The following is a 25856-nucleotide window of genomic DNA, read 5'->3' as shown; positions in this document are numbered from 1 at the left end:
ATTCTGTTCGCACGGCATTTGTCTCATTCCACGTTTCACACTGCAGCAGTCGGGCTGTTCGGTGTTTGTAACATCCCTTGGCCCGCTGCTGATCTTGGGGTACGTCTGTCTGTCTGCGCAGAAAACTCTTCCGTCGAGCGCTGCACAGTTACACCGGGGGAGCTGTTAGGGAAACGCTGGCTCTGCAGTCAAAGGAGCGGCTGCAGCTGCGTAAAAATAGCCAAGGCAGCTTTAACGGGGCTGGCACCGTGGTGGAGGCACCGTTAGCAGTGTAAAGCCAGCAACTGGGAGCTCGCCTTCCCAGAGTCAGAATAAATACGGAACCAAATAGCTGGTGCCGACGCACAGTCTGGTTGCGGTGTTATCCCTGTAGCCCGTTTCATTTCACTTGGGCGTTTCCAGATGAGCTGCACTCACACCAGCGACGACCACAAAGACGCACCGTCTGTTCTTGAGATTTGACCTAACGAAGACACTGGCTACCTCTACGTGGGGTCGGCTCGTGTCCCAACCACACTCCAATGCCATAGGTAAAAACATTTTATCAGAAGAGTAAAATCAGGGTCCTCTGAGCCCTTTTTCGTCTCTCAAGACGTTTCCCGCAAATACTCTTTGGGTCTTTTATTTGAAAATCTGGCCCTGTACTCAATTCCTCCTCTGGACTATATGCTTGCTACTATATCAGGTGAGTGTTGTCCTGGAAGGACATACAGTTATCACAGGACGGTTTACTTTGGAGAAGATGACATTTTTATAGCATGAATGAAGCCTAAAGCTGGAAGACAATTTTCAGTCTGACTGTTTTGAGAAAACCACTCCAAATGACTTAAAATTTCACATGGGATCCTCCAGTGCATGGTAACTTGTGACACAGCTGCAGCTTTTATTCAGGTGACATTTGATTTGATCTGGAAATCTCTTCATTCAGTCAGTGAACGAAGACCCACAAAGCATCGTTCTCACCAAGTACAGGGCCATGGTCTCCCCAAGCTCCTTAACGCTCTTGAGCGGGTAACTGAAGAACTACCCGCTGAAAGTGTCATTTCTCACAGCCAGTTCAGAACTACTGCACCTCCCACCTGGAAGAGGAAAGCCAGGCAGGAGCAAGGTTGGGTTCATCAAGCTAAGAAACCCCAAGCTGCTTCACTTGCAGCCCTGACTCCCTGCATCTCCCTCAAGAATTTTAGTCTTAACGATGGTTTCTGCAAGTTTTTCAGGTTTCAACTCAGAGAAGAAAAACATAACATCATCAAATGACATTATGAACAACCTCATGCTCTTCAAGTAAGTATACATATTTATTGGCCATAAAAAGCGCCCCACATCGTGGCACTTAAGTCCCTGCAAAACATCTTGGATTACTTCAGTTTCCTAGACATACAGACTGCAAAACACTTCACTGGAAAAGGAAAAGCGAAATAAATCTGAAAAGTTTTCTTGGTAGTTTCAAATGCTTCAGATCAGACATTCCAGTCCCTGGGACCCTCTGTGTGCTGGGAACCAGTCTGCACCAGCTCCAGCGCATTCAAACCACGGCCAACAGCTGAGCGTGAACAGGAACAAGGCAGGCCGAGATGAGGCACGAACAGGAGAAGTAGAAAATATGGCAAGTACTAGGCGTACACAAAGGTAACTGGCCCTGATAAACTTCGTAGGTGCCAGTGCCCACCTGAGCTCAGGCAGTAAGTACAAAGGATCTAGACAAAACAGAGAATCCTGAGATGGAGATCCGTTTCTTAGTAAGGCTTTGAGTGCATGTGGTTTTTTAAGTGCTTTTCTTAAATTATCACAAAAGACGGGCTCGCATTCTTTAAATAGTTGTGATCCTTCATTCCAGTATAAAACATGTATGCAAACATGGCTTAAGACCCATGATCACTTAGGATATCATTCTAAAGTTTGTATTAAAAATATTTTTTATCCAAATGATAAATATTTTAAAATAAGCATTTACAAAAATAAATGGTCCGTTCCCATAAGGAAGGACATATATAGCTGAAATTCTGAATACATCTTGAGGCAACACAATTATTGATGAAGCTAGTTAATAAAATCTTTGGTATGAGAGTATAGTACACTAATATTCATGCACCGTTGTCTTCCCTTGGCAGGTATACTGTACAGACAAGCGAAGAGGCAGCTCTTCCTTAATTTCTTGATACGTCTTCCAAATACAACATACAGATATTTCTAATGTGTCTTCCTATGATAATAGGAGAAAAGCCCAAGATTCTCCTGGCTCTTCCTATGACTTTCGTATCTAAAACAGAATGAAGATGGGAGGAAAAAGAGAAAGTAAACACAGTTAAGTTTCATTCTAGCTAGTAAGCAGCATCTACAAAAAATAAAAATCAATTAAAAAAGTGACTCTAGAGGAAAGTCCATTTCCTGCAATATTGTATACATCAACTGCCAAGACAGGATAACGATGAATCTGCTAGGATTCATCGCTGCAAGTTCAGACACACAAAGAGGAGATTACTGAGTTAACGTGAGCACAGCACCGATGGTGCAAGCCCGGAACACCACATCCAGGTGTGGTGGCCCTGTTACACACGGGGCATTGAGACACTGCGTAAGTGCAGGAAAGAGCCTCAAAACTGGAAAAAAGAGCTGTTGTGGTTTAACCTCAGTCGGCAACTGAGTACCACCCAGCCGCTCACTCAGTCCTCCCCCCCCGCCACCCCGGTGGGATGGGGGAGAAAATTGGAAGAGTAGAAGTGAGAAAAACTCGTGGGTTGAGATAAAAACAGTTTAATAAATGAAATAAAATAATAATAACAATAATAATGTAATAACAATAACAATAATAATAATAATAATACTACACAAAGCAAGTGATGCACAATGCAATTGCTCACCACCCGCCAACCGATGCCCAGCCAGTCCCCGAGCAGCAGCCCCCCCGGCCAGCTTTCCCCAGTTTATGTACTGAGCATGACGTCACATGGTATGGAATGTCCCTTTGGCCAGTTTGGCTGTGCCCCCTCCCAGCTTCTCGTGCACCTGCAGCCTTCTCAGTCGGTAGAGCATGGGAAGCTGAAAAGTCCTTGGCTCGTGTAAGCACTACCTAGCAACAACTAAAACATCAGTGTGTTATCAACTTTGTTCTCCTGCTAAATCCAAAACACAGCACTGTACCAGCTACTAGGAAGGAAATTAACTCTATCCCTGCCGAAACCAGGACAAGAGCCTTGGAACAAAAGGCTTGGAGAGATTAGTTGGTAATTTTAGCAAAAATAAAGACGGAGAGCTGACCTGAGGCACAAGGACCTCCACAGGGAGAAAATATGAAGTGTCAGCTGACACAGAAACAAGGGGCTAAAGGGGCTCTGCCATCTGGTAGAGAAAGGCTTAACAAAAATGATAGGCTGGAGCTGAAACCAGTTCCAACTAAGACACACACTTCTAATGCTATGGAAAATTAACTGGGATCAAGGGAAGTGACGGATTCTCTGTTTTTTTGGTATCAGTCCCTGAATGCTTTTCTGAAAATGCTTCTATTAAATGCTGGTGACTGAACCTGCTGAAGGGAAGTGACGGCAGCTAAGGAAACACACGGATTAGCCTTGAAGGTCTATTGGTTCCCTTTTAGCCTTAAACCCTGACTCCATGGACAGTGCAGCTGAGGGACTCTGATCTGGGAGTGAAGGATAACACAGCCCAGACTCCCACATCACCTGAAATGTCCACGAACTGGTGCTACTGTAGCCTACAGCTCTGGGAAAAAAATAGTAAAGAACAATGTCCAACTGTAACTGCTGTGACCGGGGTATGAGGAGCAGAAGGCACTAAACCAAAATGGAGTTTGGATTCTGCTCCCCATCTACCGCGTGAAGACTGGCACGTCCCACAGCACCATGCGAAGACTCGAGAGAAAGTGACACCTCTGAATCAGCTACTCTCTCCCCCTGGATCTCTCCCACTAGCACTGACTCTCGGCTTCGCTGAAGTTGATCCATGTGGATGCATCAACACACTTTCTGCTAAGAGCTGCCGCTCTCACAGCAACGTTGGGCGAGTGGAAGGTAGGAACGTGAAGAGGAGCGGGAGCTCTGCTCTGCTGGCTGCTGTGAAGCCGGCGACTTTCAGCCGACAGGGAGAGCTAACACCCAGAGCCAGCAACAGGGGCAACGGTTGTACCTGCTCGGGCTCAGCAAATCGAGCCAGCGGCCTCCAGCCCTGGCACTGGTCACGCTTCAACCAGCTCCCGAGGGATGCGGAAGCCAGAAGGTTTGGGTCTGTCTCATGACTGCTGGGAATCACGACCCATTGCTATAGCAACAGGGGCTCACATGACTACTGTCTTTAAAAAGAGCCCCTGTTTGTGGCTTCCGCTGTAGGCAAACGATCCATTATTTACATCTCGGCATGTCTGAAGCGCAATTTGTATCCTAACCTCATTAATGAATGATGACACCTTGACCCGCTCTATTAAGTAAGCCATGTTAGATCAAGAGGCACGCTGCTCTCCCGCCCCGTGCTGAAGTAAGGCAACCAAGAGAATAAACACCGGAGTAGATTACCTGAGTTACAGCAATACCAAAATAATGCAAATCCTGCAGCAACGCTAAAACAAGCGAGGAAAAACACTGGACCTAAAGAAAACGAAAAAGGAAACACATTAAGACAGAAGAGAGCAGTGGAAGTTTAGCTCAGTTCATAAATCATCAATTGCTATTAATATGCATAATTAAGTGTATTCAAATGAAGCTAACACATTCACAATTATGTATGTTCTGTAGCTAATGTACTATGAAGCACATTTACGATACTGTAATTAATTTTTACTACAGTTGCTTTGACACCATTCACTGTTCGCCTCTGTTCATCTAGTTATATCCTATGAAATTTAAGTGAAAGCTTCCTTAGATGTTTTCTGACTCTAAAACTTTGTGCAAAAATCCCTTTAAACCCTACAACAAAATACTAACCAGCCTACCGGGACCTCACCACAGTGTGGCATTTTACTCTGTAAATAGCCCCCACGGGGCCAGTGCACTGCCTGTGGGTAAGAGTACGTCATATGAGACTGCAGCCCCTTAGAAGCAGATTTTTAGGGTTTTGTTTTTTCCCCACAGATGTTCCACAAATTCCACTTTCATGACAAGAGCAAATATTCTTGTTCCTGTTTACAGTTCTGCTGGAAGCTGAAATGCAGAGCCACACGCACACCTAAGATACATCTCCCACTGGAAACATTTCCTTCATGTGCCTGCCTGGAATTACATGCAGTTTAACGCTGATGTTCAGTATTGATGTTCAATAAAACCTTTCTAATTCATACTTATCCACAGACAAAACCTCATAAAGATTTATATCTGCTTCTTTATTATCTAATATTCTATTTGTATTTACTACTTCGCTATGACTATAGCTACAATTAAACTGCACCTGTCAATTTAAGGACAAATGTACTGCAGACTAAGAAATTAGTGGAGCTGACCACACGGACGAGGACGCTGGAGAAACAGCAAAGGAGCAAGGACTTGGTTGCTCCTTCGATGTAATCTCCCAACGAGGGTGGCTAGCAGCCGGACAATCTCCAGTCTGCGGCCAGCTCCTTCACCAGCATGAGTAAGAACAGAGAGTGCTTAATTTTCTTATTTCCAAACACTTTTCTCTGTTCTTCCTGTACTGTTATGCTGCAGTCAGCAGCAGCGATGTGAAAAATCTGAATAGCAATTCGGTTCAGTGTTCAAAATAACAACAACCCAGGCAAAAATACGCATTGAGTTAAACTGTGTTCCTGCCCCTCGTTTCGGTTTTCTCTCAGGGGAAAACTGGCAAAAAGGCACAGTTCATAGAAGGTGCTCTTATTCTCCCACAGTTGTATCCAAATTTCTAAATAAGATATCAATTAAACTTAAATGATGAAAGAGTTCATTATAAATTTTGAAAATTCTTCAGCTTTCTTTCCGATCTTCAATTCATTTTCAAAATATCTTACAGCGAATAAAATATTTGCCTCTAATCGAGGCACTGAACAGAGGAAGGGGAAAAAAACCAACGTTTTCCTAAGGAGAATATATTTAAGTTCACCCTTGGTCCTCTTTCTTTCTGTCTGTGTTTTCAAATGATTTGTACTTAAACTGAAAGCTTGAAAAAAACTGAAAAAATTTGAAAGTTGTATAAAAAAAATTATTGATGGCCTTATGCAAAATGACAGCAGCAGCAGCTGAATAGACCTTACTATTCAAGCATTGAAGAAATCATAGGAAATGAAGAGTTTAGCTATAACTGTGTAAGTAAAAATACCATTGTAAATATTGATTAAACTCTACAGTCTCTTGAATTTCCTGGCACTGGTTTCCTCCACAGCAGCTCAGTATGTTTTCCTCCATTAATTCCACTTAACTTGTGACAGTAAAGACATCATAAAACAAATTGGTTGTTACATGAAATGCAAATTACATGATAAAATAAATTGCATCATAATCTGAAAAGCCATTCCATCCGGTGACACTGTATGCATTTATTTACCCCTGTCATTTAGCATATATTTCTCCTTGTCAGTGTCTATCTCTGTGGAATCTGTGGTTTCTAGAAATAAAAGCAACACATGAAAAGTTAGTACTCAGCTCAAGCCAACAAACATAATCAGCACACGCAAAATTGTGCAAAACACCACATTTCAGAAAAATATCCAATTTTGACATAAAATATTAACCCCTCCAAAGGTAAATCATCGCTATAGTTAAATCCGGATATATGTTGATCAAAAGACATAGGCACAGTGTCATTTGAATGCAACTAGAAATAGCTGCAGCAACACCTCTGATCTGGTTAAGCACTCGCCACATAAATAACATTACACTTGTTTCCCAAGTGAGGAAAGCAAGAACTAATCCTTCCATAATGCCAGAAATTTTCATTGTAATATATACAAACTATTTGTTAATATATGTGCTAATCTGAAAACACCCCTATAATTTAATTCATCACCATTCCTTCTGTTCTTGAGTAAATCTCTGGGCATTAACGTATCTGGCAGATGAAGCACTTAATAATCTGCGCCAAGCAGTTTGTTCTATCTAAATCCTGGTCTCAGCTAAAGACCCGTACAGCTTCTTTGGAAGTCTGTAGGTACTACACGCTAACATTTGGCGCAAATAATTTTTGCCTCTAGCTTTCTGCAAATTCTAGTAGAAAAGGAGGTTGACCTTAAGACAAGGTGTTCAGTAGTTAGCAGCAATAAAGCAGTTCCTGCTTTGGGCAGAAAGACCTGCAGCTCTTTTAGAGGTGCCTTTGCCATACAGATGTGGAGATAACGTTGTCTGCAGAACATGTGTACAACACCAAAGAACACCACTGTCACCACAAATGGCAGAGGAACGAATTTCCTTTAATGCATCATGAACCTGCAAAACAACTTATTTGGCCAAACCTCTTTGTGGTCAAGAGGGTTAAAAAAAAAAAAAAAAAAAAAAAAAAAGGGAAAAAAGTGAGAGCTCCAAATTTGGCTGTCAGTAGGGAAGAATTTGAGACTGTTTGGTTTCATCTGATTTCCTTCTTCTCGGTGACAATCTGGAGCTAGGTGAGGTGCCTTGGAAAACCGCCCTGTACACCAAGTCAGCAAAGGGGACCCGCTGTCAGCCCACAGTGAACAGTCGGTGAACACCGGTCTCCCATGCTAAATACGTCCTTCTCGGTGGGGTGACAGGGCATGGCATTCAAGCAGAACAGAAACATCTGAAGCGCTTTGCTGCAAAGCCTGAGAGTCACTGAAGCAGAAAGGATTGCCGCAAAGCCTCCATGGCACACTCTGTGTCAACGGCGATCTTACATAGCCTGCCTGTTTTGAGGGATGTCCTCCTTCCCTCTAGCTAAGAAATCCTCACACTTCACAGGAAGAGCACAGTCAAATCTCTGCACTTTTGTCAGGCTATCGCTGCGTGGGGCTGATCTGATCCTTTACCTTTCTAGCCTGTGTCAGCGTTGAGAGAAATAAAAACATCTTCCGAGTCACTTGGAAGATCCCGTTTGGCTTCAATAGCTCTGAAGCTGCCCATGCCACGTGCCTTACCCACCCTCTAGTGGGAATTCTGAGACATTACTGAACATTTCACTTGCAATATTATACTTGAGGCAAAGAAATTTTGTTCTAGCACAAATTTTAAAGTTGTTTTAAAAATGAGAAAGAGATCTTTGAAAGGATTTCCTCTGTAGAAAACGTTACAGAACTCTGTCCTGGCCATAGTTCATCAGTGTCCTCACCGATAATTTCTCCAGTTGTTTATAATGCTGCTTGTTTCAGTTCAATCTGCATTTAGAACAAAGTCCCAGTGGTAGGGATTCCCTTTTTTCCTCACATTTACAAATTCTAGTGTCAATTCTGTAAATGCTCTGTGCTAAATTTGACAAATTTAACAACTACTACTGTGAGTAACATTTGAGTAACATAAAAATTGTACATGTTAGAGGTTGGAAGGATAATGCCTTTAATATTCAAAATGTTCAAGTTCACTTAAATGAGAAATAACACCTCATATTGAAAAGGGAGCTTTTCCTGAAGAATAAAATTGTTTGCAGTTTTAGCTTAAAATGCTGCACAGATGTTTATCAACCATTCAATCCAGAATGCAGACATTTGTTTTAGTTACAGAACTCATAAGAAGCAGCAAACACAATTATCTCATTATTTCCTTCTCAGGTCAATATAAGGAAACTGCAGAATCTCACAATGGAGTAGTATTTTAACTCAGTTATTTAAATTATTCTCATTGTTCTGAGAATGGTAACATAAGAGATACAGAGAATTTAATGATTTATGATGGTTACTGGAGTCCCTTTGCATAATGCAACAGCAGCAAAACAGTTTTGGGGCACCACAAACAGCTCTATTTTTTCTGTGAAGCACTTCTAGCACATGTGCTTGTTATGCGCAGTCTGAACATGAGAAGCCCTAACCCTGCCTACTCACGTGGCTACCTGAGTAAAAGCTCTCAGAAGTAAGCATGTAAATCAGGTGCAAGGACGAGCGCGTTTATGCTCTAGATAAAAGTGAAAACATCACGCAGGCACCCTATGCAAGTTTCCTTTCAGCTGGTTTGTCCAGGCGTGCCAACAGCATGAGGCAGTGTTGAGAGTTCATCTTCGCAACGTCTGCACAGCTTCCAATGTGAGTTTTACGGGTACGGATGAACTTGGTCACAGGTATGCTATTTCTAGTACCCAGCTGAACTCAGACTGTCTATATGGGATCTAAGTCAGTCCTTGGCTACTGTGTACACGCATTAAGACACATTTTCAGAAACGGCTTGTAGAAGGTAAGTGTTATTGAACATTAACAGAGCTTAAACTCTCGAACCATCAATACACTCTTGAAATTTTATTCTTAGTGACTACACTAAGACTTCTTAAGTTGCTCTTAATTAATATAGGCTGTCTGCTGCCTTCTAGTCAGCCTGGCAGAAAAACCTGTTGCTCTTGAGCTCCACCCAAGTAAAAACGATTGATCCAAGACTATTTGATTTAAGAGCCTGTTCCCTCCAAGGGCATGACTTCTGCAAGGTGAGTATTAGATCAAAAGCACTGCCTTAAAGCTGCTGCAAGGCTGAATCAAAGCTCATCTGAGATTCTGAGGCAGGGATGGGCCCAGAGTTTCCCAGTTCAAGAGGGTTCGGGTATGGGACATGAAGACCTGGGGTAACTTTGCAGCCTCCCTGTGCAGGCAGGAAAATGGTGCAGTCTTCCACTGGTACATATTTGTGCTGGGTAGATACAAAGCTTTTCCTTCAAAATGAAAGGCAAAACGAAGCTAGACAACTCAGTATCTTCAAAGGTAATTACAATTTTATGTGCCATTTTCACTCCAGAAATAAGAGAGGTCTAATTGTTTTTTTAAACCTATGGACTTTTGGTGTAACGGTTTGAATCTCACTGGAGTTCGACCCACATGTCTAAAATTTCCCCTGGCACCTAACTGTGGAGTTTCTTACAACTAGAAATCAATTGACTGGTCAAGCATTAGTGTTGTTAGATACTTTATAAGGATTTCTTAAACTGCAATCCCTTTGCAGCTTCATTAACTTAAATGTGGGAGCTTTCCTTTGAGCTCCTCAGTCATTTCAGTACGTGGGATGCCTGAACGTATTTCCCATCCATTTGGAACATGGTTCTTTTCTCCAGTTCGTTGGGGGGGGGGGGGGGGGGGGGGGGGAGAGAAACACCAACACATAGCAAGCATTACCCCAGGCTGGCAAGTCAGGCTTGATACTTTTCCTTAAAGAAATGAGCTCCTTTGCGGTACAGAATCAAATCTATTTGAGCCTCAGTCCTTCTGAAGTACGTACATGTATATTTGGGGGGCAGCTTTACGGACATCAGTCAGGCCTGCCAGCTGCACAAAACAAGCCCTAAGTGATTAATATCACAGTTCATCATTGCAAGGGCCTATGAATGTTTGTTTCACATTAAACTAGACACAACTAGGAGATTTACGGATTGAAGCAAAGCCAAGCTTCTGGGCCACCAGAGTTTTGAGCTTAACAAATTTGAGGTTTGTAATGTTCTTACGTGCTGCAAGTCAGAATAAACACAGAGGAAATAAACAAGCCATTAAGAAGCAATGGTTATGAAAAGAGAAATTGTACTTCATACAAGTTATATCACTGTCTTACATGTTGCACTTAAACTGTTTTGAAGACATATTTTGTATTTCAAAATAATCAAAGAGTTTTAGACTGCCCACACTAGTCAACAAACAATAAAAACCATGCAGTCAAATCCCCTTACAGCTTTTGGAAAATTCCAGTCAGAAGGAATTAATGTATACCCCCAGAATTATTTAAATAACCTAAACCTCATCTGAATGAGGTTTTGTAATACACTGATGAGGAAATCCACAACTCAATCAACTTACAAATCAACTTACTCAAGATTTTCCTGCTTGGCAGGTCATTATACAGCTGTTCAGCATTGATCTGTAGAGCCCTGTAAAACTCTTGACAGTGTCTGTCTCCTTTCTTTTGAAGGTGCTTTATCAGATCCGAAAGTCTGGTATGGAGTGATGCCTTTGGATTCCTGAACTGTAAGAGAAAAGCACTCATCAGAAGAGAGATTACACCAGCTGGAGATCAATTCTACATCACTTTACAGTATGCCAGGGAGTGAAGATACGGAGCTTGTTTTATATTTGCTAAAAGAATGGGCCAAAAAAATGAGGGGAACCTAAAAAGGACATGCATTGCACAGCAGTCTTCAAGACACTGAGCTCCATCTGGTCAGCACTGCTTGATGGGGAGCATATTGCCTCCGCCCTCCCTCAGTCTTTTTCCTGTCCTGATAAAGTGACAGCTACTCTCCATTTGATGTTTTCTCTGCATTCCAACTAACATGGTACTTGCTATTCTACAATTTCATTCTGACAGCTATTGACAGAAAATATCAACAAATCTTTATTACATAATAAAGTTTTGTTTTCAAGTTTTTCCTTAGTTGCCTAGTAATGATCACCCAAAAAGGTACTTTATACTGCTTATATTAGTCCCAATATTGGAGCGTACATCATCCCAAGATTACATGTTTCATTGTTTCCAGCACAATTAACTGCTGCGTACCCAGTGCAACACGTACAAATTCTCATTACTGGGGCAGCATGGCAAGCAGTTGCAGAAGAAAGTACTCTTTTTCCGTAGTCCAAAATGTGATGAATATTAGGAGACCGTACAAAGAGAATGAAAACACATACCTAGCCTTACACACATCAAACTGATTTCAGCTTCTTTGGAAAACGTCCAAAGCCATTCTCAGCAAAGCACTGTATTTCAGACCAGTACAGCAGATAACATTTGCAGTACACTTAGTTAGGATCAATTCCTGCTCTAGGGGGACAGGAATGCAACATACCTTACACAACACTCCTTATTCTGACAAAATTCCCACAAGGTCTACCGGATGTAGCTGAGATTGTAAGCTTCCTAAACACTCAATAGAGTTGACAGAAACTTGCCTGGACCTATGAGAAAGCAGTTCATTTCTGTCTGTTAAGTGCAGAAGTCACAAATTATGTTTCACAGATTCTTTCTGTGTTTATTTTGAAGCTGTTGAGGGAATGAGATCATCGTTAATTGTGCATGTCACACTGTTTATCATAACTGAGTGGCTAGACTGGCTCAGCTGATGATCTAGCACGGCTCTACACCACCAAAACACTATTCGTCCCCATGGAGTTTGATTATGACAGAATTAGACTTATTTTTCATAATGTTAAAATACTGATATATCAAAACCCCAAGCCTTGTGCAGATAATGAAGTCAGCAGACGGCAAGTACAAACTGGTATAAGTAGGATCTGGGAAGCTTTTAACTGACTTCAACTTTCACTCCACACAAAAAGATCTTTCTCCCTAAAAACAGCTACCCATTTTTGAAAGCATCATGCCAGGGAGGGCAGCCTTCCTCCATACATAGCAGCACCACTGGAAGATGATACTAACTCCATCCAATTCCCACAGCTCCCACACTTCTAAGTGGGACTAATGCCCCCCTTCTCTACCAATACTCACGAGTTATTAATCACATTAATCAGCAACTAAAACTGTTTAAGCTAATATAGATGATTTTGTGGACACAGCTGGATGCAGCACAGATCATCTGACATGACACTCCACACCGACTCATGTGAGGAGGCAGGGACGCAGGGCATTTGGTCACACGATGGCTGCAATCCTGTCCACAGAGTGGTTATAAGATAGTGTGCTTCTGCATGCACGGCGTCAGATGTCATGGCAGAGACCACGGCATTAAGCTGCTGCTGAAGAGAGAGCCCTCTCTCATAACCGCTTGGCACAGGGAATGTGCCAGCCCTGTGACTTCTCTGATATGAGATCCCAGATACAACTGGTCAGCAAGTAAGAGGTGAGGAAGATTGGCTGCGTGTGGCACAAGAGTCAAATCGGGAAGAGGGCAGATGAGCTACTGATCCACGAAAACAATGCAACATTCAGATAGAGTAAAATTCATCAAATTACCTTTTCTGCTTCCGCATTGGTAAGAATTTGGGGGTAGACTCTGTTAAGCTGAAGAATAATTTTATCAACCACTTGCTCATTCAGTCGGCTATTGCTTGTAAGAAAATACATGTCGTGCTGCAGCCGATGACAATACGACTGATCTAGAGATAAAATAATACAGAGAACAAACCACAGCAGTTAATTAGCAAGCCATTTTTAAATTCTGTAAATTTCATTTTCCTAACAGTGGTTAAAATAGCTAAAATAAAATTACCACCACCATGTAATTTTAGAAAGCTGAACTACCTATAAGGGAAACACAACATAGCCACGCACTTTCAAAGACCTATCCACTTAAAATTACACACATCTGAACTCCTGGCTGGTCACTCGTGCTGCCTCTCTCTTTCCAAAGGGAGAAGGTTCTAAATTATTTAGATGTCAAGCATTGATGGATATTTAATCAAATACAGTCCTAAAGTTGATAATTCACTGAAGAGAAATTTTCTATCATTTCTGAAGTCAGATTATGGAGTTTAAAACTAATGTGTTTTATAAATTTTTTGATGTAAACATGTATTTCATAGAGAGAGGTTCTCTCTGATGTAGAACAGTAAAAGCACATAAATTTGGCTTCAAATTATGTACATTACCGATACCGGTATACAGCACAGGGCTGGTCTTTGCCTGCTGCTTAGCACCCGAGGACTGCAGCACAGCGTGGGATGGGGTGGGACGGGATGCAGAGAAGCTCACGCAGCCAGGCAAAGCAGGGGGCTGACTGAGCTGGAGTGATTTGGCCCTAACATCACCCAGCCCTCCAAGAGTTTATTGCTGCCTTTTGTCTAATGGGAGAATTCAGCAACTTGCCCAGTGGAAACTGCCCAGACTGAAACAGAACTGGAACATCAGGAACAGCAGCTCTGCCAAAGAGCCATGAAGTTTTTAGGGAAGGACTTCTACCTTCACTTCACGCGGGAGTGAGGAGAAAGGGCATTCAAAAAGCAGTACATTTTTACCACAGAAGTACACTCAAATACCCATACAAATAAAACACATCTTTTTCTATTAACCCAGACCTCTGCAAATACACAAACCCAGACTTGCTGTTGTTTTAGGCATCATTTCCAACTTGACAGCAATGGATTTTGCAGGAGCACAGCTTTCCCCACAGCTGCTTGTCTATAGTCCCTAGATTAAGATACAGGCACAGGCTGGTTTCACGGGTTACTGTGCCCTTATCAGATTTAGAAAGAGAACGTCTATGACCGTGTCTGAAATAAGTGTTACAATGTCAGTACAGCACTTTATAACCAAGCAGCACAGAAAACAAAAACAAAACACTGCCACCCCCACCACACCCCCATTTAAAGCAAATGCATAGGTTTTACGGTATTTTGGCTACCAGAAAACACATAACCATCAGCCCTTTGTGCCCTGCAATTTAGAGAAGATAAACAAAAGAATGAAGGAAAAGAGCCAGAAAACTTTGGCACGATGCACTACACCTATGCACAGCCCTTGCCCTTTCTATACCATGTCTTTTTTCTGCAATATAACTAACAGCATTTACAGGAAGGTTCAGGAAAACCTCCCAGTGCGACCATCACGCACTAACAACTTCTCCAGTGCCAGTGTCACTCCTATTCAAACAAGAACACACAGCTATTGATGCTGCATAGAGAGCTGCAATTCTACAGGCACAACAGGATGTCAGTTACATTCTTACTTTTTTATACAAACACCATACTATTACCACGTGTTTCTAATGGCTCGCTTTTCCACGGCTTGCTGTCAAGGCAGCTTTTTAGCGTACTGTCAGAAACATACTGCCCTGACATACTTGCTGTGCAATTCCCTTTTGTTGCAAGAAGTTCCACGTTATCTGGTTCACGGCTGAGATCAAACTTCTCCTCTCCAAATCAACTCACTGGCATGCACAAAAGGCTGAGGCGAGGACCAGGAGACTGTGAAGTTGTGTCTGTTCATGCAAATACTTTTTGGGGAATGAAGTGCCACAGCGCAGCTTCCTCCTCCTTCTTCTGCCTCAGCTACATGATTTGTAGTGACTCTCAGTGTCACCAACAACTCTGTACCTTCTGCAAACTTACAAAAAACACACATTAAACCAGGGTCTTGCAGCTAGCAGAGCAATTAAACTTCAAATAGCACGGTGACATTCAAACAACAAACCACAGCAAGGGCTAAAAAGCATGACAAGGATCTGGCACAATGAGTATATAAAAGTAAAATAAAAGCAGGCTCAAAGCGTCATCTCCTTCCCTGCTTCTTGCTCTGTTGCTGCCTTGTCATTACCGATCCCCGCACAGGCAGCACGTGGAAGTATATTAGCAGCAATTACACCAGTGAAGTTCACTGTGACCAACTGGAGATTACATTTAAGTCAAGATCATTTCCTGAGCAGTCAGGAGCACTCCATGTCCTCACGGCACTTTTCATTTACACAGGCTCATTAAACGGTCACCAGTCTTACCGAGGGCTCTTTGCTGCTATCTGAACCTGCGTGCTGGTGCACCATAGATTATATTACGGGGCATAAGCCTCTCTGAGGTTTCAGGGGTGGCTATGTTTTCTTCCCATCTAAGCCAAAAGGCAGGAGAAGAGAACGAGATGATGCTCTTGGCCTCTCTGGCTACTGCTAAACCGTGCCTGCCAAGGACAGGCATCTTGCAAGACGCTTCTCCCATCCTATGGGATGCTCCATTTTTAAGAAGCACCCATGAAGCAGTCTGCTTCCTCCCCCATTCCCACAGAGACATTTCACCTGCAGAAAATCTTTCATCTCTCCTCTAACCCTGAGAAATCTCTGCCCAAACCACTCAAGGAACTGCCTTCAAGCTTCTGGTAAACCAGAGAAGTGAAACTTCCCACCGACACCGCCCACCACTGCAGAATTGTGCTCCAGCTACTAAATTTAAAGAAAACAAGCAAAAAAAGCCCCACCAATCCTAGTGGCTGAAACGTGGCATGCTGCTTTGGAGCGATAAGGGTATCTGGAAAGCACACGTGTGCATTTGAAGCCACCACGCGATGCTCCTGGGCCCAGCTTGCCCCAGGAGCTCCGGCAGCTTTGTTATGGGATGGACTTGCTCCCATGCACTGCCAGTCACGGCCCAGTTACGGGTGTACAAACGTGACCGCACTATGAAGTTTTATAATCACTGTTCACAAGCAGCAGCTTTTTAATATTGAACATGCCCATTATTTACATTTTAAAATAACAGAAACCCCAAACCAGGTAACTTCACAACTGCAGCAAGGCTACTGATGTGCTGTCAGGTCTTAAGAATTTAGGGAGCAGTTGATTGGGATATTTTGCATATCCACCTTTTATCTCACTGCCTCAAAGAGATGACAGTTATTGCAAGGAAAATTTAAAATCTTTATGCTAAGATGACTTTGTTTTTAAGCAGGAGTCACCCCAGCATTAAAAGGACAGTCATGCTGTTAGCAAGTACTTACCTAGAAAGTTCAGAGCAGCAAAACTGGGAGACCAGGTCAATTAACCACAGCTTACAGCACAGGCCTGGCACTGCCAGCCATTTTAGCACCCTCAGGCTGCACGAGGATTGCATCTACCTCCACATTTGTAATTTGGTATTACTGCAGTTACACTTTCTCCTCCACTAGAACATTAATCTAACTGGGCTTAATCCCGTCCACAGGCTTTGGACCCAGCTGCAGGTTTGCCCAGGCATGCAGCTGCAGCGGAGCCTGCAGGCTTTGACACAGCTGGAGGGTTGGCAGCGGACTGAGCTCAGCCTCACTGAAGAGAGGCAGCAAATACAGCTGAGATTGGATACCACATCACTGAAGCTGACCTAAAGTTGCTTAAGAAAAGGTGGGTATTTTGCTTACTCAGAGGAAATGTAAACTTCTCAAAGAGACAGGCAGGAAACTCAAGAGCTGTCTTTGACAGCTGAGAAGAAAACATGACTAATAATTTCATGTTATTGACTTGTAATTACTACAAGCCCATGACACATCATACACGACCGCTTTTTTCTCTTACCCAAAGTACAAAAGGCCTCTGGCATACAGCATATGCACACCACGCTAACATACACAGCCTGCACCTGACCACACACACGGAAGGAAAGGAAGTACACGTACGATTAAGAGAGATCAGACAAAAGCAAGAGATTACTGGTTATTCGTAGCCAACAGCTCCTCAAACAGAGAATACAATACATAAAATCAGTGATGCTAAACGCACAAGCAGCAAATGACACTACCAAAGCAACACACTCATCATTTTTCACCTGCAGGGGAAAAAAAAAAAAAAAAATCACACACATTGCAACCCTCCATAAAATGACACATCTCTCTTCTTCCTTCCAAATGGGCAATTAGGTTTCTGGCAATAGCTGCAGAATGACCCAGCCATTATACTAAGTGCTGGCATTTTAAGGCTGCTAAAATATACTCTGCTCTTGGAAGTAACAAGGCTCATAAAAAATGTGATCATAGGTGACCCTAACGTGCCAGACTGTCTTCTATGGCACCTGCAGGAAAAATGTCAAGGGCGGCAGAGCCACCCTTCCCAAAGCTCTTCCTAATTTAATAGCAGAGTGCGTTCACAGAGAGTTTTTCAGAGGTAACTCCTAACCTAGGCACCGGCTTGCCAGACCCTGGCAGCAGCCAGGACGTCAGACAAGCGCTGCGGCGTTGGCACTCTTGCTCCATATGCCCGTGGTGAGGCGTGTGGTCCCTGAAAGGTGTCACTAGCCACTGGCACAACGCACTGATAACACAAAACATAACTTTCAGGTTATAGTGGCTGTCAAAAACCCCTCTGTAATTTTGATTCTGCTTAATTATTCTTACCATAAAAGACCCCGTGTTGTTTTCTGTACAAGGAGTATCAAATGGGATTTTGTCTCTCACAGTCCCCTGCATACACTCCTCTACAATCTACTTTCACTGCCCTTCTAGATAAAACCACATGGCCCTAGGGACCTGCCACCTTCGGCTGGGGTCTGCATTGCCACCTCATCTTTATCACAGTAAATGAATAAATCCAGCTGCATTTCAAATTCATAGGCTGTGATCAGCCCCTCCTCACTATGCTGTGACACATAACCGCTCTCATCCACGCTTGGGCCCCGGGAGCATAAATGCTGCCAACCCCCTTAAGTCAGGCGGGTAGACCTTTCCAATTAATAACTCCATCGATATTTACATAAGGACTCTTGATACCATCTCTGTCACCACTGTATCTTTATGTCCTGGTTTCGGCTGGGATAGGGTTAATTTTCTTCCTAGTAGCTGGTACAGTGCTGTGTTTTGGATTTAGCATGAGAGTAATGCTGGGAACACACCAATGGTTTAGCTGTTGCTCAGCAGTGCTTACACTAGTCAAGGACTTTTCAGCTTCTCCTGCCCTGCCAGTGAGAAGCTGGGAGGGGGCACAGCCAGGACAGCTGACCCAAACTGCCCAAAGGGACATTCCACACCATACGACGTCACGCTCAGTATATAAACTGGGGGGAGTTGGCCGGGGGGCGGCAACCGCTGCTCAGGGACTGGCTGGGCATCGGTCAGCGGGTGGTGAGCAATTGTTTTTTATTTGCATCACTTATCTTTCTTGGGTTTTATTTCTTTTTATTTTCCTTTTCATTACAATTTATTATTACATTATTTTATTTCAATTATTAAGCTGTTCTTATCTCAACCCACAAGTGCTCTCACTTCTACTCTTCCGATTCTCTCCCCCATCCCACCGGGGGGGCATGGGGGGGCGAGCGAGTGGCTGTGTGGTGCTCAGTTGCCAGCTCGGGCTAAACCACAACACCTTATTATGGTTTCATCTTTTGTTTGTTTTCCCCTTAAAAGCCTCCTTCAATTTACCAAGCAAACAGACAGGATCATCACAAGCAGATGTATTTAAATATAACAAACACAAAACCCAACACACATCTCTGACATTCTCCGTAACAGCACACATAATATGTAAACATCCATTCCAGAAACCTCCATGCTATCTGCTGTGCAATGCAAACACAAGTTGCAACTTCCTGTAAAACTCCTGGATGATTTTCATAAACTTTATAAAGGCAAGCTGACAACCAAAACCTTGAAGGCACGTGACCTGCCATTTGTACACGTCCATGCAAACTCCCTGCTGAAGCATCCCAGGAAAGAGCTGAAAAAGTCCCTCTCAACAAAATGTTAGCTTAACACTAATTTATTTTTTGGCTTTTCCCTTTCAAGAGCCCAAGAAAGGGATGCTGAGGATTTGAGAAGGAATCTGGCTGCAGAGTAATGGTCTGAGATGATCAGATTGCACTGGTTACCAAATGCACCCCCGATAAGGAGCAACTGCTCTGCTCCTCTGGGCTAGAAGTGGTGATACAGAGGTGAAAAACAACGTGCCACCCTCCCCAGCAGCACTCACCCACTGCCACGTGCTGGTGCCACTGGCAAGTTAGTAACCAGCAGTCAAGAGTCTTTGACAGCAAGTCACAGAATCATAGAATCGTTTAGGTTGGAAAAGACCCTTGAGATCATCGAGTCCAACCGTTAACCCAGCACTGCCAAGTCCACCACTAAACCATGTCCCTGAGCACCACATCTACACATCTTTTAAATACCTCTAGGGATGGTGACGCCACCACTTCCCTGGGCAGCCTGGTCCAATGCTTGACAACCCTTTCGGTGAAGAAATTTTTCCTAATATCCAATCTAAACCTCCCCTGGCGCAACCTGAGGCCAGTTCCTCTTGCCCTATCGCTTGTTACTTGGGAGAAGAGACCGACCCCCACCTCGCTACAACCTCCTTGCAGGTGGTTGTAGAGTTCAGTAACTCATCTTTATGTGAAGTATCTTTTAAAAATAGAAAAAATAATAAAACAGTGAGCAAAATATTAAAATGCTCTTGATGCTCGAGTGTGACATTAGTTTATACACGTTCCCAGTTCCCCAAGCTTTGTACGAAGGTGAAAACAGCGGGGCCCTTCAGTAAGGGGGCAAGCTTGTGTGCACCACCGGTGCAGCGGCAGGATCTTAACGAGCAATAGATGGAGGCCGGGCACAAGCAGCAGATTTCTTCCCGCCGCCACACAGCGTGGGGCCAGCGTGCCGAGGCGTGAAATCTGGCACAGCCCTGACTGCACCTCGAGGCCCACCCGTCACAGCCCCTGCCTTCGGCGGCGTAAGGCAAACCCTCCGTTTCAGACGCGCGCCCAACTGCATTTGCTGGCTGCAAACCCCAGAACCGACTCCCGCCCGCCCCTGCGGAACCAGCCGCCGTACCCCGAACCCCAGGCCGCCGGGCCCGGCCGTGAGGCGCGACGCTGCGGCGCCGCCCAGAACCGGCGCCGAGGCCGGAGGCGGCGCGGCCGGGCGGCGCCCGCTGCCCGGGGCCGGGGCTTGCGCCGCGGTACGGCCCGCGGGGCGCGTGCCCCTCCCGGGGGCCGCGGGCGAGCCACGACTCACGCAGCTGAACCCTCCCTCAGAGCTGCCGCGCCGGCGGCGGCCCGAGTACGAGGCGCTGAAGGCGCCAAAACACTCGCCCTCGCGAAACGCGCGGCAGCAGCCGAGCGGCTCCGGCCGCAGACCCCCGGAGTGAAGCGGCGCCGCCTCAGAAAGCGACCGCCGCCCGCCGGAGCCCCCGCGCTCTCCCTGCCGCCCCCGGGCTCTCCCTGCCGCCCCCGGGCTCTCCCCGCCCCGCACTCACCGGCCATGGCGGCCCCGGCCCTGCCCGGCCCGCCGGCGGGCTGCGGGCCTTCCTGCTGGGGATGGCGGCGGGGCCGGGCCGGGGCCGGGCGGGTGCGGCCCGCCGGGGCGGTGCGGCCCGCCGGGGCGCCGCCTCCCGGGCCCGGAGGAGGCGCTGCCGGGGACGGCGTGGGGAAGCGGAGGGCCCGGGGCTGCTGCAGGTGCGGCCGCACCGTTCCGTGGCGGGTTCCCCATCGCCTCGACAGCCCCGAGGGGTGAAACGCCTTCGTTTATAGGGGCTGCGTTTGTCGGGCCACCCAGGGCGCGGGGCGCTGTGGAAGTACGAGTTTGCGCTTGCACAACCGTCAGGTTTCACACAGTTAATTGCACAATTAGTAATGCCGCAATTTACTTTTCCACAAGTAATTTTTTATCTGTTCAAAGTACTGTGTCTACACTTCCATCGTATCCGTAGGCAGTTTACGTTTCTTCTCGTGCCGCAGCGCTGTACGCGTTTGTTTAAATGCAGCTACGACGTGTGAGGCAAATTTGACCGAAAGTTACTCAAGTCCAAGGAGCAGGGACAACTTCTCTCCGTCAAAGAAAAGCTTGCAGCGAAGCATCTAATCAACCGGGATACATTAACTTCGTGAGGGAAGAAGTACGAGGAAGTCCGTGCACCTTAAAAACTCCCGTTAGCACAAAATTTCATCAGCGTTTAATTACGCAGCGGGGTTTGGAGGACAATATGCCTTCCTAGGTATAAATGCTGCAGAGGAGTGAGGCTGAGCCTTAGCAACTGTGATAAAGCAATATGTTATTTATTACTGCAGATTTTTTTTACTGCAAAATCTGGTATTTTTATAATGTATTGGAAAAGGCGGATTTCTAATTGATTTGTAATTATGACTTGTGTTGAAACCATGAAGAAAATGTTTATGTTGAAGAGGGACAGAAATCTTCCAGAGGGATTAAAATCACAGTAGGCAAAGCTGCCTCCGGACGGGTACATGAAATGCTTCAGCCACACAACTGCCCTCACACAGACACCTCTTGTTAAAACAGCTCGCTTCTCTCACGTAGCCAAGACACGACCTTACCCAGGAAAAAAAACTATTGTGTGGATGACCACTAGTCCACAAGATCCTGAAAGGTTTGCCCTGTTTTGCCGCCGTCTTAACCCAAACGTGTGGAAAAGCTATACCGATACAGCGGGACTGGTTAAACAGAGAGGTAATAAAACGTACGGCCCCTTGCATTGAGCGGTGGTGTCTTGGGAACTTGTAGCACTGAAGCTGGAAGTCCGCGTGTCCCAGCTGACAGGCCAGGACTTCTGGAGCCTACAGGGAGGCACGAGTTGCCAAACGGGAGGTGAGAAAGGATTTAGTGAGGACTTGACTTTGCGCTTGGACACACGCTGTAGAGCCTCTTATGAGAGACAGCTCCAGCTAGCCTGGGAGTTAAAAAAAAAGAAAAAAGAGAATTTGCTGGAAGTTTGCGAGTGCTGCCACTTTGTGGTCTCACGGAGGAAGTGTCATACCCAGCACAACCCCGGAGATGGTGCTTGGGGCGTACCGGGGCATTTCTAGCGTGTCCTGGGGCAGGATTTCAGCTGGCAGGGTTAGCCACACAGTCCTGAAGCTTTCGTCCAGCTAATTTCTTTCTCTGATACTCTCGCTTTTGTTTTCAGTGTCTGGCCTTCCCTGCCAGGGTGGAGCTTCTAGCCTGGCACAGCTCTCCGAAGAGAGCGGCCTCCCACCCCAGGGCCACATCGCGCACGCCAGCGCTCTCTGTGCCACGGCTCCGAGGAGCTCATCGCGGAGACCTTCCTGGCGAGCACAGCCAGAGCTGCCGTAACGCACACCATTATATGCACCTCCACTAACAAATGGGATACCGAAATCCCCACGTTTACTCTTGAAAATGGTGGTCTATACCTCCGTGCTAGAAATGAAAGCAGCTTCTTTCTCTCTAGAAAGTGTGAGAACATGTAAGAACGTGGAAAAAAAAATCTCACTGAAATATTTTTAGTATTATCAAATGCTGTGACATTTATGGTGCGTGTCCTTGGGAAGATGAATAGAGCATAAGCATCCTGAGTTTATTCCATTTACCCTCAGGAATCCAGATCTTCTGAACAGCATGAAAATAGATTTTTAAATTATTATTATTGCACATGGAGACCTTGATCATGCCTGTATCAGAGTGATTTTTGGCAATGTATTTTAGTAACAGAAACAGGCACCTTGTGGAAAGGAAATTTTCATTTTGTAACTCCTTTCATCATATATTTTTAAGACCATTTCATATGTACATTAAAATATTACAGCAAGAGGTGTTGCCTAGTACTAAGAAGCAGTGGTAGTACAGCATACTGAGGATTTGTTTTTATGGCCATTTTATACCGTTGTGAATTCACTGCTCTGCTAAAAAGTTTCCCTGGAATCGCTACCAGAATCTAAACCACAAAACTGAAAACCCGGTCATCTTAACGTGACATAGACTGAAATCTCTAATATAAATCTTAAAACATTTTTTAGCAGACAGTGTTTCCGAGCACTGTGAGTGGAAATGGAAGTGAAAATCAATCATTAAGGAGTGCTGCGGTGTGCAGTGCCACATTGCCTGGAGGTAGTTTTGTCCTATAGACTCAGATAATGATACAAGAATCAAGAGTTAAATATATCTCCTCCTCATGCCCGTGGCACGCAAGACTTCTGCAGCCGTACGGCTGTTAGGTTTGCCTTGGAAAGACAGGTCCTCGGGGAGCCACACGGCCACGGCAGAGGCAGCGGAGAGGGACACCCGTCGGCGTGCACGGGGCTCATCCATGGGGAGGCACATACTTGGCAGGAGCTGGGCCACCAAATCCCCTCCCACGGTGCGATCCGTGACATTCAAAGAGCACAGCCGGTTAGGGAGGACACGCGCTTGGTACCGGTAACAGCCATGAGCCGGATGCCAGCGGCGCTACGAAACCCTTAACGCTCTTTGAGGCGAGTAACGCTGATTTTCAAACTGCTCACAGACCGAGTGGCACTGCGCAAAGCCCTCGCTTCCTGCTGGCGGCGGGTGTGCCGCATCGACAGAGCCCAACTCGTTTCCGAAACTCTCTGATTCTTTTCAGATTTCTGTCTCCTAATTTAGTGGCTAAGCTAAGTGACCTGCCCAACAATATTTTATTTCCCAGCGTCTAAAGGACAGCAGATGGATTTCCTGGTTAGTTAATCTCAAAAGCCATTGCTGTTTCCCCCCCCTGCTAAACCAACTGATTTGTTTATTTGAGTGAATTATTTGATTTACTAACTATTACCCTTGTCCTGGCAGCATCGGCATGTAGTGTTTTCTTGTTTTATCTGTTAATTGTTAAATCACAATATGGTTTCTTATTTTCCCACAGCTGAAGAGGCCTGGATCTCTTTAGGAACAAATTAAATCCAGATAGTGCAGGCAGTTCCTTTAACAAAGTCTTTCTTTGCGTTTAAGAAAATACAATTAAATATTTCTTAAAAGCTCAGATTGCACACTAAGCTCCCTTCAGCAAGTTTTAGCTAATAATTTATAAAAACAGACTCTAAGAAGGAAAAAAAAATGGGACGGCAGCAACTGGCTGGCCACTCCCGTCAGAGCCGCTGCCCCTCCTGGCTCCGCACTTTTGTTCCTGCAGATTCAGACTTTTCAGATGGGTCATTTTGCCCAAGTTCCTCATTACAAATCCGCACTTACGTGTCTTGTAGAGCATCATCCATAGGTTTCACAGGCTTGTGCTGTGCCCGGTACACGTACAGCGGGGCAGCCGGCGTGCTGTCCTTCTTGGATGAGCAGAGGTCACTGGCAAGTTAGAGAAGCGAAAGTAAACTGGGAGGGAGCGGGTCCGGCTGTGCACAGCCGGCAGAGGCCTCCCGGCTGTGTGCGGGTCACGGCTGCCGGGAGCACAGACCCCGGCAGTGCGAACGTGGGGCTGCTCCTTCGCTCCTGGGAGCCAGCCGCAGTTTGCTGTTGATTTTAAGGGACATGTAATCAGCTCTGAAAACCGAGATGTTTGTTTACTCAAAGTGACGGGATTTTTTTTTTTTTTTTTTTTGGTGCTAATAATTTCTAAGATTGCTTTGCATATAGAATGGGTAATTTTCCAGTCTTATTTGTATAGTCATAGTATCATAGTATTATTATTGGTATAATCACCTTTTATTTCTTCGTTGGTTAAAAGGAGATGAAGAAAAACAATTCTCTGACTCCAAACACAAAAGCAGAAGCTGTGCCGCAAGTTCTCAGCTCTTTATTCTCGACCAGCTGAGCCAAACTATTAGATGTGAACAGAACTGACTTGGGTGAAAACATAGCCTGGAGCATCCACAGGTCTGGAAATCTCTGGTCAGTTTTAACTTCTTGTATTCGTTATATGAATGAATTACATGCACCCTGATTCTGCTGTATGACACCCTATCCTTGGAAATTTTGACGACGTTAGTAAAACAAGAAGAGGATGCAGATAATGGAAAAATTGAGTACCTCTTGTTCCTGGCACAATGGAAAAGTCAGCGTATAGAATAAGCCCTTGTATACTGATCATAAATCATCTTGATAAATGTTACAGAAGTTACTGTGTTGGCTGTTAGGTTGTACATGGGATAATGAGCAGCCAGCTTCACATACGTGTTCAAAACCGCACATAGCTCAATATCTGATCCCTTGTAAAGTACAAATCAAATTATACACACAAGAAAAAATACTCAACTAATCATTTTTTTTTCTAGAAAAACCCAAAACATTGACATTCTTTGAAGACAGAAAGCAAATAAAGCCATTTGAGCATCCTTCCCCTAAAATAGGTGTATAAATAAACAGCTGACAGATTTGGCAAACTTGAGATTCAGCAGAGCTCCGGGGAGAGAACAAAGCCCCTTTATCTACAGTGTCCTGACATGGAAGTCATCACCCTGCCAGCTCAGTGCCTCACCTGACCACCACGGGCCAGGAAGGACAGAAAGGATGGTGTGCAGCCAGCATGCAACCCACGGGCTTTATGAATTAAAGGCCGGCATCTGGGCGTGGATTAGAAGCCACTGCAGACTCCAGCTCATAGATGCAACATACCTGCTGTGGGAAACACTACTGTGAGCATTTCCATATAACCTTGACCTTGAAACACGTGAGCAGTCTGAATACACACATGCTTAAGTATAGCATCAGGGATCCAGGGAACAAGCTGCTCCTGCTCTG

At 44.9% G+C, this 25856-nt stretch overlaps 1 protein-coding gene across 3 annotated transcripts; it reads right to left on the bottom strand.

Annotated features, from left to right (window-relative positions):
• Window positions 1–1274: 1274 nt before the first annotated feature.
• On the bottom strand, window positions 1275–24608 carry CARD19 (caspase recruitment domain family member 19). 3 transcript variants are annotated; one of them, XM_076345890.1, is made up of 6 exons: window positions 24360–24608; window positions 12975–13117; window positions 10877–11030; window positions 6484–6543; window positions 4527–4598; window positions 1275–2260 (listed from the first exon to the last, which is right to left on the bottom strand). In XM_076345890.1, exons 1-6 carry the CDS (start codon window positions 24376–24378, stop codon window positions 2148–2150), a joined length of 561 nt encoding a protein of 186 aa, XP_076202005.1. In that variant the 5' UTR covers window positions 24379–24608; the 3' UTR covers window positions 1275–2147. The 3 variants fall into 3 exon arrangements, with proteins under 3 accessions (XP_076202005.1, XP_076202006.1, XP_076202007.1); XM_076345891.1 differs by lacking the exon at window positions 24360–24608 and adding an exon at window positions 20656–20714; XM_076345892.1 differs by lacking the exon at window positions 6484–6543 and having other exon boundaries at window positions 24360–24605.
• Between the last annotated feature and the right edge of the window lie 1248 nt (window positions 24609–25856).

Source organism: Aptenodytes patagonicus, chromosome 8 (assembly GCF_965638725.1).
Source record: "Aptenodytes patagonicus chromosome 8, bAptPat1.pri.cur, whole genome shotgun sequence".
Taxonomy (NCBI): Eukaryota; Metazoa; Chordata; class Aves; order Sphenisciformes; family Spheniscidae; genus Aptenodytes; species Aptenodytes patagonicus.
Note: the sequence above shows the minus strand (reverse complement) of the source record. Positions and strands in the feature narration are given on the sequence as shown.